The 15,255-nt window shown below is 35.1% G+C and overlaps 1 protein-coding gene across 1 annotated transcript in view; it reads left to right on the top strand.

Moving 5' to 3' along the window:
• Positions 1 to 15,255, top strand: part of Myo81F (unconventional myosin 81F) — a 359,268-nt gene that overhangs the window by 112,199 nt on the left and 231,814 nt on the right. The window contains exons 8-9 of the mRNA XM_074185988.1: positions 8 to 200; positions 1,950 to 2,920. Of these exons, the coding sequence (XP_074042089.1) occupies positions 8 to 200; positions 1,950 to 2,920 (1,164 nt within the window). The remainder of the gene's footprint in view (positions 1 to 7; positions 201 to 1,949; positions 2,921 to 15,255) is intronic.

Below are 15,255 nucleotides of genomic sequence, written 5' to 3'. Positions count from 1 at the left end.
TTTTCAGTATTCCCAAGAAGAAATTCAATTTGATCATATTTCATTTACTGACAACACTTTATGCCTGGAATTGTTGGAAAAACCACCAAGATGTATCTTAAGACTGCTATCTGAACAGTGCCATTTACCACGAGGGTGTGATGCATCTTATATTTCGAATTTGCATTCCGAATTTGGAAATCATGAGAGATATATTAAAGGTATTGTTATCATGTTTACTTCAATTATAATGTCTAAGTTTCTAATTCTACTTTCTTACTTTGTTTTCAATATTTGTTGAGCTAAAATTAATGAAAATGAAAACAGATATTGGAGAAAATTCGATTTATTATAAAGGTATCAAGTATTACAATGATCTACGGAATACTTTAAAAGCATACAATAAACAAAAATTCCGGATTGATTTGAAAAAATGTTTATTGTTTGTATAGATCTGATGAGTGCATTTATGTGTATATTTATATTTTATCCAAGTTTCAGTTCTGATTTATCTCTTTTTTTTGTGTTCTGTTCGTACTTAGTTATGTTATAGTTATTTTTGAATTATTGTTTTTTTCCTGTTATAAACATATGTTTCTTGTAAAAATAAATCATTCTCTAGATAAATTCTAGGAGCTTTAAAAGACAATCAGGTTGAATAGGGAACAGTTGTAGACATGGCTTATACATTATTTCTGAGACTAGTAAAGAGGAATTATTTGTAATGAAGTTTCGAGGATACAGAAACATGTCTTGTGAGGACTCGGTGGCTGTTTATCTGAAGCAGCTTTAGACGTATTAGAAAGTGTGGTCTGTTAGCATAAAAGAAACCATCTAAGCGAAATCCGACCCCATCCACAGCCTGAAAAAATCTCTTCGACTACCATCGCTACAAAGGAGCAGTTCCCGACGCCCGTATATCTACCTGATTACTTAAAACTAACTCGAGTTGGTAAAAGGCAGTGCTCTCTGATGGCACTTCAGACTTAATAAGACTAGTGCTTGAGGTACCGCTAACACGCTAAATCTGAGATAAATAAAATTTATCCTATTTCTTCTTTGAAAGACTTTTTTTGTGGAGGACTCAATATTTTATACTGTTTTTTTTTGTTTATAACCTTCCACAATCTGAAAAAATAAATGCTAAATCAATGGAGAATCTGCTGAAGTGTAGTAAATAAGGGCAAACTAAAAAGTTCACCCCAAAAAGTTACTGCGTAATATAAACTACTGAAAAGTCCACTTAGTCAGTAGCTTGTCGTATTCATAAATTTTGTCTACAAATTGAAAAAATTAATTATTGACACTTGGCTTTCCTAAGTGGTTGACATTTAGGAAAATAATAATGAATTTCAGGTTTCGAAAACTGAAAAGGATTGGTTATCAATCATGCTCTTGATTTCTATATCTGTTGGTTTATTTATTAGATTGTTCACCTTGATCCTAATATTTCCATCTACTGTCTAGACGTAATAATAATAATAACAAATTTCCACAATATACAATTTATTTTCAATATTCGTTTCACTGCAACAGTAGCCTCCTCAGTTGGATATAACATTGGATTAACATTACTCGGCTCAGGTGGTGGTAGACTTAATATTGCTTTTTTTAGTATTTGTAATAACTATTGATTCATTTAAATTTACTACACTTTTTTCACTATTACAAAATTGGACTATTACATTTAGAGCTTTGCCTAAACAATCTGAATTTTTTATTTTCATATACATTTTTGAACTATTTTTGAATGTTGATAATATCTTTTTTATATAATAAGTCAAAAACAGTTTCACTGAATATCGGATCACACTATTCAGTATCTTTTTAACAACTTTCTGGAATATTATTGATGTATAGATAATGGAAAGAAATTATTTTCAATAATTCTATTCTATTCTAAGAGTCTGAGTACTTTTTTTTTAATTTGATCGTGATTATTATAATAAAATTTTGTTTTCTAACAATAGGTGATGATAGACGAAAATGGGAGACGGAATTTGGAATCAAACATTATGCAGGTTGTGTAACTTATAATGCAAAGGGATTTGTAGATAAGAACAGAGATGTACAACAAGATGTATTCTTTGACATTATTTCTAGAAGTAGCAACGAATTTGTTCAAGACCTATATAAATATCAAGACATCTCGAATACATTATCACTCAAAACAGGTGTTAATGGAGTCTCAACAATATCCAGGGGTACCAGTAAGGGGAAACCTACCGTTTCTGATACTTTCAGACATCAACTTCAGGCACTTGTTGATGTTTTACAGTCCACCACACCTTGGTATGTCCGTTGTATAAAACCAAATAAACACAAACTGCCGGATGATTATGATGATCGATTGGTATTAGATCAGCTCAAATATTTAGGAATGTTAGATATAATAAGAATACGCAAAGAAGGGTTCCCCATCCATATGACTTTTGAAGACTTTGTATTTCGTTACCATTGTCTTTCCAAAGAACGGCTTCCACCTGATATGATAAAGGCTTGCCAGAATCTCATAGATAGTCATAATTTGCCAAAGACTGAATGGCAATTAGGAAAAACCAAAGTATTTATGAGATCCCATGTTCATGAACCTTTAGAGGAGGCTAGGAATAGACTAGTCAGAACACAGGCAATACTAATTCAAAAAACATACAGAAGGTATGTTGCTAGAAAGGAATACATTAAAATTCGTAATGCTATTTTACGAATGCAGCATGCCTATAAAGGTTGGAAAATGAGAATAGAATTTTTGAAGAAAAGAAGAGCAGCTGTTATTATACAAAGTCACTTGAGAGGAGTTTTTGCGAGGGAGGTGGCTGCTGCTCTTCGAGAAATGAGACGAGTTGAAGAAGAAATGAGAAAGAGAGAAAAATCAGAAGAAGAACGAAAACAAAGAGAAAGAGAGAGGGAAGCAAAAGAGAGAGAAGAAGCTCGCAGACTTATGGAAGAAAATCAATTAAACGAACTACCCCCTCCTCCACCACCACTGTTCTCCGAAGATGATACGGATTTGGAGGAAAGTAAAAAGTGAGTAAAATTTCCCTAATTGTATTTTTAGTTCACTCTTCGCATTACATACAATTCAGTATTTTATTTTATTAGAGTTACATTAAGTATCAGTAAAGTCCATAAAAATGTTTATATTAATATTTGAGCTTTCAATTTACTTGAAAAATATAACTATGAGGTATAAATGAATGAAAAAATCAATAATGTAATGTCACTGCTGATCATTTGGAAATTCAAGTCAGAAACTTTAAATTCGCCATATGAAGATTTTTGAAAGGTAAATGTGTGCAGTAATATAACTGGACAGACTGGACTTTCATACGTGAAATCGAAATTTGTGTGACTCTGTCACTAATTGTCATTCACACCAAAGAAAGTGTGACTGCCGCTCCTTAGTACTGTGGTAACTTTGTTGTCATATTAAACTAAGGATATTTTTGAAAAAGGTACTAAAGGAATATTGACAAGACAAACTATAAAATACCAAGAATTCACAGGACGTTGAAATACCCCTCCTTGGAATTTAGGCTTTCGCGGCTATCTTCTGAAACTGTAGTTTATGGTTTTCAGACTGATAGAATTACTTCCGACTGTTTGGGCTAGGTAGAAGCAATCCACATTTTTATGACAACCCATACTGAACTATGATCGTCATCATCAAAAATGGATATTGAATCGGGTTTGGCGTCTGACGGCTATACTATTTCAGCTGCATTATTGACGAAAGTGTAAAATCTCAAACCTTTGATTGGAGCTAATACTTCACGTAAATACTAATATTTAGAATAATAGACTTTGAATAAAGGTAAATATTTGCAAATCGTAATCCTAGAGATGAGTCAACAGAAAAATCATAACATTTGTCTTGCCATAGTTAGAAGGCCCAATAATCTGACTGCGAATAGACAGTGAAAGTAAAGATCCTTGACGCTGTTTGACACCGCTTCCCGATCTACCCCTCATTTTTTCATCGAAATTATCGATGGAAAATTGTTGCTTCTGCTTTGGTATGCACATTGTACGACAGTTGGAGACTATATAAGCGGTGTTTTATATCGATATCTTTATTCAAATGGGGCTTTTGAGCCAATGCAGATCTACTAAATTATATTCAAATAGAACTGGTATAGGAATGGTCAATTCCCTCATTAATAATGTATCATTCGAATTACACTTACCTGGCTCTCAGAATTGCGGTTCTGGTACCAAATTATAGAAAAGATTGTCGAAAGGTGATCCGGGTGTCAATCAATTGCATTTTGTTTGCAAAAAACACGATATTGCATATCCACAGAAATCCGACAATCTTGCAGCTAGACACATAGCGGATCAGGAGCTTGCAGAAAGTGTTTGTAATCCATTCAAAGCAAAAGACGCTTCTATTGGAGAGAAAGAGAAGGGAGCTGCTTGGCTTATTACAAGAATAAAGAAGATAAAACGCCGATTTGGTATAAGTTGCGAGTCACCATCCAGTCAGTCGCACATACAATAAAAAAAGTGTCCTATTAAGAAAAAAAAACCTCAAAAAATATTGAAAGATTCTATGGTATTAGCTTTTAGTTCTAGAATTGTTAAGAAAGTGCGTTATGTGCTACACAAAGCAGGAGGAAGTGAAATTGTTATCAAAAATTCCAAAAGAGCAGCTGAACTTGCAGTGAAAGCAGCACGCAAATATACGAAGGCTGAAGGTGGGAAAAAGAAAATTCGCACTCTAAGCCTTACCGTAAAGAATTAGGCCTCTATTCGAAACCTCAAATTTTTTTTTTAAATAATAGATTTGCTACCTCAAAGTGCTCTCGTCAACATCGACTCCAACTATCACGCTGAGAAAATGATGATTTTATATTTTCGGTGGTGGAGTTCATCATGCGGTCACTTTATATTACAAAATTATTCTATCTAAAACTCCTTCATATTTGTACAACAAAATATCTTTCAGGACAGACATACATAATTTAAATCTACGATTTAAAGGATTATTATCCCCACCTAAATTCAAAACTGAAATGTTCAGACGATCTTTCACCTACCAAATTTATAATTTATATAATTCCGTTCCTGAAAGTTTGAAGAACCTCAGTATTACTTGCTTCAGATCAGAATATAAAAATAATTTATTCAAAACACAAGTCTAGATACCCCTCTGCCCCGCTGCCATACCAACAAACATAACGATTTTCGTCACTTATCACTCATTTCTCTCATTGTCTATTTGTCAATTACATGTACAAACGCATATGAATTCTTCGACGCACTGTATTAGGTTTAAGTGGAAGAACATTTTCGTAGTAAAACTATCGTTTGTCTGCAGAAAATGAACTCCGCCCTTTATTTTCAGAAATGTTTTTATTTTTTTTTGCATACAATGTTAAAATCTATATGTATATTATTTGAAAATAATAAAGACCTTTATTATTATTATTATTATTATATATGCGTGACGATTTGCCAAAATCAGGACCACTCCGATATGAATCTGTCATAGTAAATTTGGATAGTTGACATGGTCAAGGAACACATTGGGTAGCATACAGAAAAAGTGATACTTCAGTGAAATATTTCGATAGTTTTGGTGATTTAATCCCTCCAAAAAATATGATTCACAATTTTTATAGGTGTTCAAATCCTATCAATATTATCACATATAACTATGAGCGTAAACAGCAATTCGACACAGTATGGAGCTGTCATTTGTGTATAAAGGTTCTCCAGAATAAGACATGGAAATAACACCAAATAACACCAACGCAGGACAGGGCGAACCTCAAGAAGACGAATCATTCATTGATCGCATATTCCAGAGTACACACTTTACCAAAAATGAGTAAAGAACAACTCGCTCAAATGCCTAAAGAGGTGTTGATTGGGTGTGCATTACATGAACTTGCATCTGTAGGGGATAAGTTACCACAAAATCTACAAAATGGTATTGATGTCTTGAAGTATCAGTACTGCCGAAACCATTACAATGATTACACCGGCAACAGCAGTAATTCCGATGTGAATGATGGTCCAGCCACAAGAAAAATATTATATTGTTATTATAAAGTGAATGTAGTCACACATAATGAGGTGGATCATTTGGGTAGCTCACCCAAAAAACGACGATTATTTCACAATTTCTGTTGTCAGCAATAAAAAGACATGCATCAGTGAAAATTCATCAGTCATGTCACGTACGTTTCCATTGTCGGGACACTCTAGCGAGTTGAGCGCCATCTTCTACCCACCCATCGAGTTGGATATTGGCACTAATTATGGTCTCGGCTTAACGGTTTCTATTCCTATAACTTTATATTCAATGTGGATGTGAAAAATAATGTTATCGGCTATTCTAAACAAGCTAACTCACCACCCCCGACCATTATAAAAATTCCGCCTGGCGCGGAATATTACATCTATCTCAAACATGAAAACACTATTGTCGAACTTATAGGGTTCGAAGCCGATGTGTTCAGCATAGGTGAAACTCATGAATCAACATTGCCGGTAAATATCAATAAGATAGAATTATTTGTGTGGATTGTTATGTCATATATGGAGCATATTCAAATGGTTATGGAAGGAACCAAAAAATATTATTTTACATGCCAATCCAGCCTGGCGGTCGTCAGTACTACGACAATATCACTTTACGCGTATTGGATGATAATGGTAATCTGACCAATTTCAATGGTGAAAAAATAATAGTCTAGTTGGAATTGATGAAGTTATAACAATCATTTCTCGTATGTTGATCTACAACATCATAAAAAATTAGTAAAGAAAACATACTTACATAAGTTTGGTCGCAGAAGTAAGGCAGTTTCAAATACTTGTTGTAAATCATGCCCTAAAGAAAATAACGCCGGCCGCCACTGGTAGTCATAAACCAATCGTGACGTAGCTAAGAGCGCGCGAATATACGATGCTCCATGTCGCTCTAGAAGCAGCGAGAATAATGCTACCGATTTCGATCGAACTTTGGCGAAATTTCTACTGCATTCGATTACGATATATAAACGCTAGCCTCGAGCATATCGACAGTCAAGTGGAAGCTACAGTGCGGTACGCGAAGTGATCCAGTAAGGCGATAGACATTCAAATAATAGTTGAAGTTTTAGTTGAAGTGCTTTTTGTATGTAAAGTGAAATAAAGTTAAGTTTGATTATTCAGTGTAGTCGATTATTGGTCAGAAGTGGGATAATTGACTAAACATTTACTGTTTTTTTTTGGGGAAAACAGGGTGTGTCGATTACGGCGAGATGGAAGAGCTTGAGAAAATGTTCGAGGCTTTGCAAGCGGGCCTAGCAGAGAATGAAAATTGCAGAAGAGAGGAATTACACCAAAATGAAGATCGTGAATTACTACTAGGTATTCAGGAAAAACAGGAAAAAGACAGAGACTTGCTGGTGAATATTCAAGAAAAACAAGAAAAGGCAGAGACTTGCTGGTAAATATTCAGGAAAAACAGAAAGTGTTTCAGGAAACAATGCAGGGATTATAAAAAAGCAGTCGATGAGAAGCTTGAGGGGGTTGAAAATAAATTTAAAGAGGAGCTTGAGAAAAAGCTTGAAGGATTCGACAAAAGAGGTTTTCCGGGAACTTCGCAAAGAATCGCGGGACCTAAAAAGGTTTACTGTGAAAAAATGCAAATCGAAAACGACATCTTCCCCTTCTAGCAGTCTTCTTATCAAAACTTCAACTTTCGCTGGCGAATCTTCATGGTCAATTTGACTTAGACAATTTGAGGCAGCTGCCAATTTGAGGCGAAAGCAACAGCTCTCATACTGGCACTACGAGGAAAGGCTTCCGAAATTTTGCAAAATATTTCAGTGAATAGGCAGAAGGATTATAAAGCAGTCGTATCAGCTTCTGATATAGTAGTGAGCACCTTTAACAAGTCTACCAAGCTCAACTGAAGGTGAGAATTTAAAGTCCATCAGAAAGTTTGAAGCTGAAGTCCACTAGATTAGTGTCCATAATTTCATCGACGGGGGTTTGTGTTACGTAGCTGCAGCAGTCATTAAGAATGACACGTCATGAAAAATTGAAGCTATCATTTATGCCCTAGAATTTGAAGAACAAATTAATTAATCAAACCAGAAATGATACAGTCCATAAAGGAATATATGGAACATCAAGAAAAATCTTTTACCATCGACTCAGAACAACTTAAAGATTTATTCGAAAATGCACACGGATCAAAAGATGTCTTGAGCATTGCCATGGATTATACCGACCACCCTCAAGCATTGGTTGACATGTTACTGGAAATACATCCACATATCGAAGATAGAAACTTGAAAGGTCGTGCACTAAACTGAGGAAAAAACTACAAAAACAGATAGAAACTGATAGATATAAGCCACAGAGTGACTCATCAGATCAACTTTACTGATATCGCTGTGAAAACTTTTTTTTTCGATAACTTTCATTAAACTCCTACAATGGAACTTGAATGGATATTATATTCATTTGAGTATGCTTGAAATATTATTATCAGAATATTCACCAGACGATCTCTGTTTACAAGATTACAAGAAACGAATTTTCGTAATAATAATACCCACAACTTGAAAAATTACAAAGGATATTTTCAGAATCGTAATACAGATGGAAGAGCGTGTGGCGGAACGGCTATTTACGTTCAATCAAACAAAACAGTCAACAAAATCGATCTAAAAACAAATTTGGAAGCAACAGCGGTTACTATTCTAGCACCAGAAAAATTTTCTATATGCAACATTTACCTACCACCGAACATTGTTATAGATGAGCAAGATCTGAAAACTTTGTTAGTCCAAATTCCGTCACCACAGTTATCGTTGGAGACTTCAATGCACACAATATTGCCTGGGGGTCAGGTTATTCGAACATTAGGGGACGCAAACTGGAGAATATTTTCAATAATGACCTAGTTATTCTCAACGATGGTTCTGAAACCAGGTTTGACACGTCTACTGGAAATTCATCGGTACTCGATCTAGCAATGTGTGATCCCAACACATTGACACGCATAGAATGGGAAATACTAGATGATTTATTTGGTAGCAACCACTATCCCATAATTATATCACACGACTTAAGAACAAACTTCCTCAACAAGTGATGAAGTACTATCCCGAAAATGGAACATTTAAAATGCAAAATGGAATCAGTATTCAAGCTCAATTGAAAACAACATCGACAGAGTCGAGATCTCGAATGACATAGACATAATCATTAAAAACTTCAATGACCTCATAATAGATGCTGCGAATAAGTCAATCGGAAAGACAAAACACCTGAAAAAACGTAAACCTGTACCGTGGTGGAACAAAGCATGTGAGACTGCAATAAAAGCAAGCAAAACGGCACTAAGGAGATATAAAAATCTTAAAACAAAGCATAAATAGTAATACGCCAATGAATACAGAGTGGAAAAAAGTCAAGAGTATCTCAGGTATACATTCAAACTATGGTGTAGCCGCATTAGATAAAAATAGATTAATTATCACTCAGAAAGAAGATATAGCTAGAGTATTTGCAGAACAATACCGCCAACAGTCATCCAGTGAAAACTTTGGTGAAGCATTCATCACATACAAATCTGAGAAGGAATCTTCGCCAATAATAATAATAACAGACAATAAAGATCCAATAAACTCCCCAATCACTAATGAGGAATTCCATGAAACACTGATCTCAATGAAAGATACCTCCTCAGGTCCAGATGATATACCAGCTTCCTTCTTGAGGAACTTCCAAGAGTTGCAAAGCACCTTCTCTTACGAATTATCAATATAATTTGGACCGAACGGAAATTTCCCGAAATTTGGAGACAAGCACTAATCATCCCTATTTTGAAGCCAAATAAATAAGCCCTTGAAACAAAATCCTATCGACCAATATCCATTACGTGTACAATGTGCAAATTACTCGAAAAGATAGTGAATAAACGTTTAATGTGGGTTCTTGAGAGTCAAAATCGAATCATAGCGGAACAATCGGGATTCAGATCTCACATCAACCTTAGATAATATAATAGACCTGGAGAGCACTATTCACGAGGCTTTTGCCAACCAACAGAAATGCATGGCAGTCTATTTTGATATTAACAAAGCTTTCGAAACTGTGTGGCGTTATAATATTCTGGACAAATTGAAAAAATGGGGTTATGATGGGAACATATTAGCATTTGTACAGAATTTCCTTTTCGAAAGAAAGTTCCAAGTTCTAGTAAATGGTACATTATCACAGTGCAAAATTCAAGAAAATGGTATTTCTCAGGGCTCGATAATAAGCCCCACTCTATTTCTAATAGCACTCAATGACGTCTTACACTCCTTGAAAAACCCCCTTCAGGCAAGAATATGCGCAGACGATATGGTACTATTTATCAAAGGAAAGAATATCCATAACCTAGCTAAACTGTTACAGATCCAAATAAGTTCTCTAGAAAAATGGTCCAAAACCACAGGTTTCAATTTTTCTACAGAAAAAACGAACTGCATTATATTCTCAAAGAAAAAATGCGAGAAATCACCAACAATGAAAATGAATAACACAAAATTAACATTCGTTATCCACATCAGATTCTTAGGGATGATATTTGACCAACAATTGAATTGGAAGCAACATGTCAGACATCTAGTGCTATCATGCCAAAAAGGAATGAACCTATTCAAACACCTAGCTCATAAACAATGGGATGCAGAAGGTTCAACACTACTGCTGCTGTACCCATCTTTATTGCGCTCTAAATTAGATTATGGTTGTATTGCATAGCTCATAAACAATGGGGTGCAGAAGGTTCAACACTACTGCTGCTGTACCGATCTTTAATGCGCTCTAAATTAGATTATGGTTGTATTGCATATGCTTCTGCTAAACGAAGAACATTATCTCAACTGGATTCAGTACATCATTCTGCTCTGCGCATAATCGCAGGAGCGTATAGAACCACGCCAGTGGAAAGCCTCTACTGTGAATTAGGAGAACAACCTCAGGGAAGGGGTTGGTATTGTAAATCCTGCCCTAAAGAAAATAACGCCGGCCGTGGTGCATTTTATTTGGATATGAGAAGTGTTGAAATTTTTCTTTTCAGGTATAAAAATGATAGTTGTTTCATATGCTATAATCGAAGTTATTTGTTTGGATAATGATATGAAACGTGTCCAAGGTTTTTTTGAATAATACAAAAGCAGTGATCATCACTTATACTTTATTTTCAGATATAAAAATTACATTTGTGTGATCAACTATAAGATTATTATTGTGAGATGGGTGAAGGATAGATTTTTTTTAAATCATACTCAACTCGAAGTTGATGCCCACTTTTAGGATAGCTGGCAGATGTCGCTTCAACACAATAATCTCCTCGACGATGGTGACTAGTACATCTGTTATGGGTGGTTTTGAGATGTAATGAATAATGAATCAATTACAGAAACCTCCTAAATAACAGGATAAAGTTTTGAAATAACTGAAGCAAATTCAAATCCAAGATAGAGTGGATGTAAACATTGACATGCCCTACGCACGTGATATTGAAAATCCCAAGAATTGGCCAAGGTCGTATTCAATCAATCAATCAATTTATTCATTGTAAATGAAACATTACAACGTCGTTATTTCCTTAGTATTAAAATTAAAATATATATACACAGAGCTGCACAGAACCAACATCTTGTTGATCGCAAATGCTATATCATACTTAGGAAAACTTTTTTATAATAATGAGTGAAATGCACAAGTTTTGCAGTTTAACGGGAAAAAAACAGATAATATGTGTAATATAAATAGATTTTCATTGGATTTTTCACAGCGCACTCAAGCATTATATGAAAAGAGACGTAATTATTTCTTTATTCATAATTTTTATTTAATGTAAAATCAAAAGGAATATTAATCAAAATTATTCAACTGGATGAATTTGTCTCTTCATCAGTAGTGTCATCCTCACCAATCTGAATTATCAGTGGCTCGATTAGTGCCTCTATTATGTTATCAAGCTTCCACATCTTTGTCTCGACTTCCGATATCACATGCCGAACACACTTCTCCCATTTCTCCGCTGTGACTCTTTTCAAAGCCTCATCAATAAGTACTTTGAGATCTGCAAATTTGAACGTGGTGTTATGCTGAGCTACAAAATTCTTCACATCCGCCCATATTAACTCGATGAGATTGAGCTCGCAGTGGTATGGAGGCAGGCGAAGGACAATTTTTGGTATTCAAGCTTGCGCTCCATGACAATTTTTAGTAGCTGTACTCTTAGCATTGAGTCTTCAAAGCTAATATTCTTTGATCGCAGCCAATTTTGGATTTCAACTTTCTTTGAAGACGTTGTCGGAATCTTCTCTGACCATCGCGAATGATAAGGTGCATTGTCCATTACAATCACAGCATTATCCTCCAGATGGGGTAGAACTTTGGAAAACCACTGTTCGAAAGATTTACCGTTCATTTCTTCGTGATAATCTCCAGTTTTCTTTGACTCGAAACACCACAGCCCTTCAGCAACAAACCCATTCTCATTGCCGATGTGACAAATAATAAGCCCTTTTCCTTTACCTGAAATTATGAAGAGGTATGTAAGTAAATAAAACAAATACGAGGGTTACTTTTTTATATTGAGATTGCGGCAGGTCTTAATATAAATATAAGTTTACCTGATGGATTTGTTAATCCGGTGGATAGTCCATCTAGAAAGGTCCTCCTAGATGAGGTCACAGTTTCATCGACCCATACTTTAGGGGTAGTATGACCAGCATTAACCCAGGTTTCATCCATATAATGAAATGTTCTCTGTTGTTCCCTATAATATTTAATTTTGCTCAAATACTCTCTCCTCCATAACACAATTTCCTCTCTGTCCAATAATAAACTATTGCGCCCTCGTTTTTTCCATACAAAATTCAAATGTTTCAATACTTTATGGAATGTTACCGCTTAAAACTTGGCAATAAAACATCTTCATTTATTTCTGTGAGTACTTTGTCTATCGTGGGTATTTCATTTCTGAAAAAGTACTCATGCACTTTCCTCCTGATTGCATGTTTATCAGCCTCATCTATTGATTTTATAATGGTTTCAATTTCTTCCATCTCTTTCTTGAACACATTTAAAATCACTTCTTTCATCTCAACACTCAAATGTCTTTTTTTGGATTGTTTCCTGGCTGGACTCGGAGGATAGCTCACAGTGTCATCAGCAGTGTCTGTACTGGACATCTTGGAAAACAATTTCAAACAATATACTATAACGCACGCCACACAAACACGCAAACGACTGATTACAACCCTGTGCTGGTACCGAACTCGTACCAAGAAGGCGAATTCACTAGTGAACGCTGCCCTTTCCATCTGACACTGGGCGATCACGTGAACATCACGCTTCGGTTTTGTTTTGTTTTACTCTATCTTGGATTTGGATAGACTTTAGTAATTTCGTTTAAATGCACCACGGAAACAGAAAAATGATCGAAAATGAAGATTATTCATCTATCAAGAAACTAAATTATAATATTTGAAAAGAAAACAGAAAACAAAAGTAAAAGTATACTTACATTGTAAAGAATTACAGACTTTTGAACTCACAATAATTTGTTGGAACCAACGAAAAGCTCGAACACTGATGATATCAAAAGTGGTTTTTCTAGGGTGTTCTAAGGTTTTATATACTCGTATATACATACCCCTTTCGCTACGTTCTCGTCATCAAGAGAATATATTTCTCATGTTAATTATTGTCCTTGGATTGTCTTTTTTAAGAGACGAAATTTACTATAAAAATCTTCATCTCCAAAAATACATGCTAGTTCCATTTCTGATACGTTTCGTGAAACCAATTATACAATCAATGAACATACCATTGACTCTGAGATGGGAATCTTTATTAGGGTGAATAACGAACGCATGGGATCTAATATTGTATGGTCCGAAAGGTCCAGATCTGGATTCTATCATTTACAGCGTGTTTTTTCTTAAATATACAAGCAAAAGAATACCAAATTCTTTGCTTTCAAATATTGTTTCTAATTTGGCGATAATAGTAAAATGTGATTCACTGATGTAATTGATACTGACTCGTCATCTAGTGATGCCGAAACCAAGTATTCAAAATAGTTCAATCGAAAAATTTCATCAAACGGTAATTAAATTTGAAAGTAATCGAACTGTTACTTAAAACATCGTTTATGTGACGTCGACAAGAAACAAAGAGCAATAAAAGCCATTAGTGAACAACAAAAATCCATTAAATGAACAGCAAAAATCCATTGGGGAGAAATTCATATGATAAAAAGCCATTTGGGAGCAATTAAAAAGCCATTAAGGTGATAAAAAAACTAATAAAGTGTAATAAAAAGACATTTAGGTGATAAAAACCCATTGAGGAGCAATAAAAAAACCAATAAAGTGATGAAAAATCCATTGAGTGGTAATTGAAAAAACCATTAAGTCTGCCTATAGTGTCACCTTTTCTATTTACAGGCAATTTTGTTGTCGAAAAAATTGTGAGTAGACACTTCTGTTCATTTCCACCTAAACATTGAGAGGCGAATGCGGTAAATAGTCAAAAAAATTGTTTCGATTTATTCATGTCTCTTGCCACAGTCAATCGACACAAGCTCTTTGGTTGATCTTTGATGACGACAGCCGTTCTGGCGATCATTCAATCTCCCTAATTGTTTGAGATTTACATTACATGTTGATGACCATGACGTTTCTTCAAGAGAGTGATTGGACTCACGTAAGAATTACTCATCATCGTACCTAATCTGAAGAAATCAATTTTCTTTTATTATTTTGCTATAATTACAACCGTAAATGATTTTTTTTGTTTTAGAGCGGCCGAACAAGAGATAGCTGCCTTATCACAAATGGCTGAGCAGCTCAAGCACAATAGACCTGAAGGAGTAGCAGAGTCAGTTGACCTGGATAATCTCTTCGCCTTCCTTTCTGATGTTCATCCCAATAATCGTAATCAGATAATTGATGAAATAGGGGAGAAAATGAACGAACTTGTTGAGGATTTGGATGTGGAACTTGAAACAGTCATTCAACAAGAACTGGAAGGATTAGCTCAAGAACAACAACAACCTACACTTCCTAAAATGGGTTTTCCCACTTTGCCAGAGCCAACAGGTCCCCCGCCGCCGCCACCTCCGACAACCTCCCAGACCATTGCAGAACCTCATATAATAATGCCAGAACAGCTAGAAGCAAAAACGGATGAACCTATTTATGAAGCTGTTCTTCCTAGAGAGGAACCTGTATCAGTTTGTGTTTCTCCACCGCCACT

Source organism: Leptinotarsa decemlineata, unplaced genomic scaffold (genome assembly GCF_025532065.1).
Source record: "Leptinotarsa decemlineata unplaced genomic scaffold, Ldec_3_MD MMD2_tig00078422_RagTag_RagTag, whole genome shotgun sequence".
Lineage (NCBI taxonomy): Eukaryota > Metazoa > Arthropoda > Insecta > Coleoptera > Chrysomelidae > Leptinotarsa > Leptinotarsa decemlineata.
This window is presented reverse-complemented; position numbering and strand designations above follow the sequence as displayed.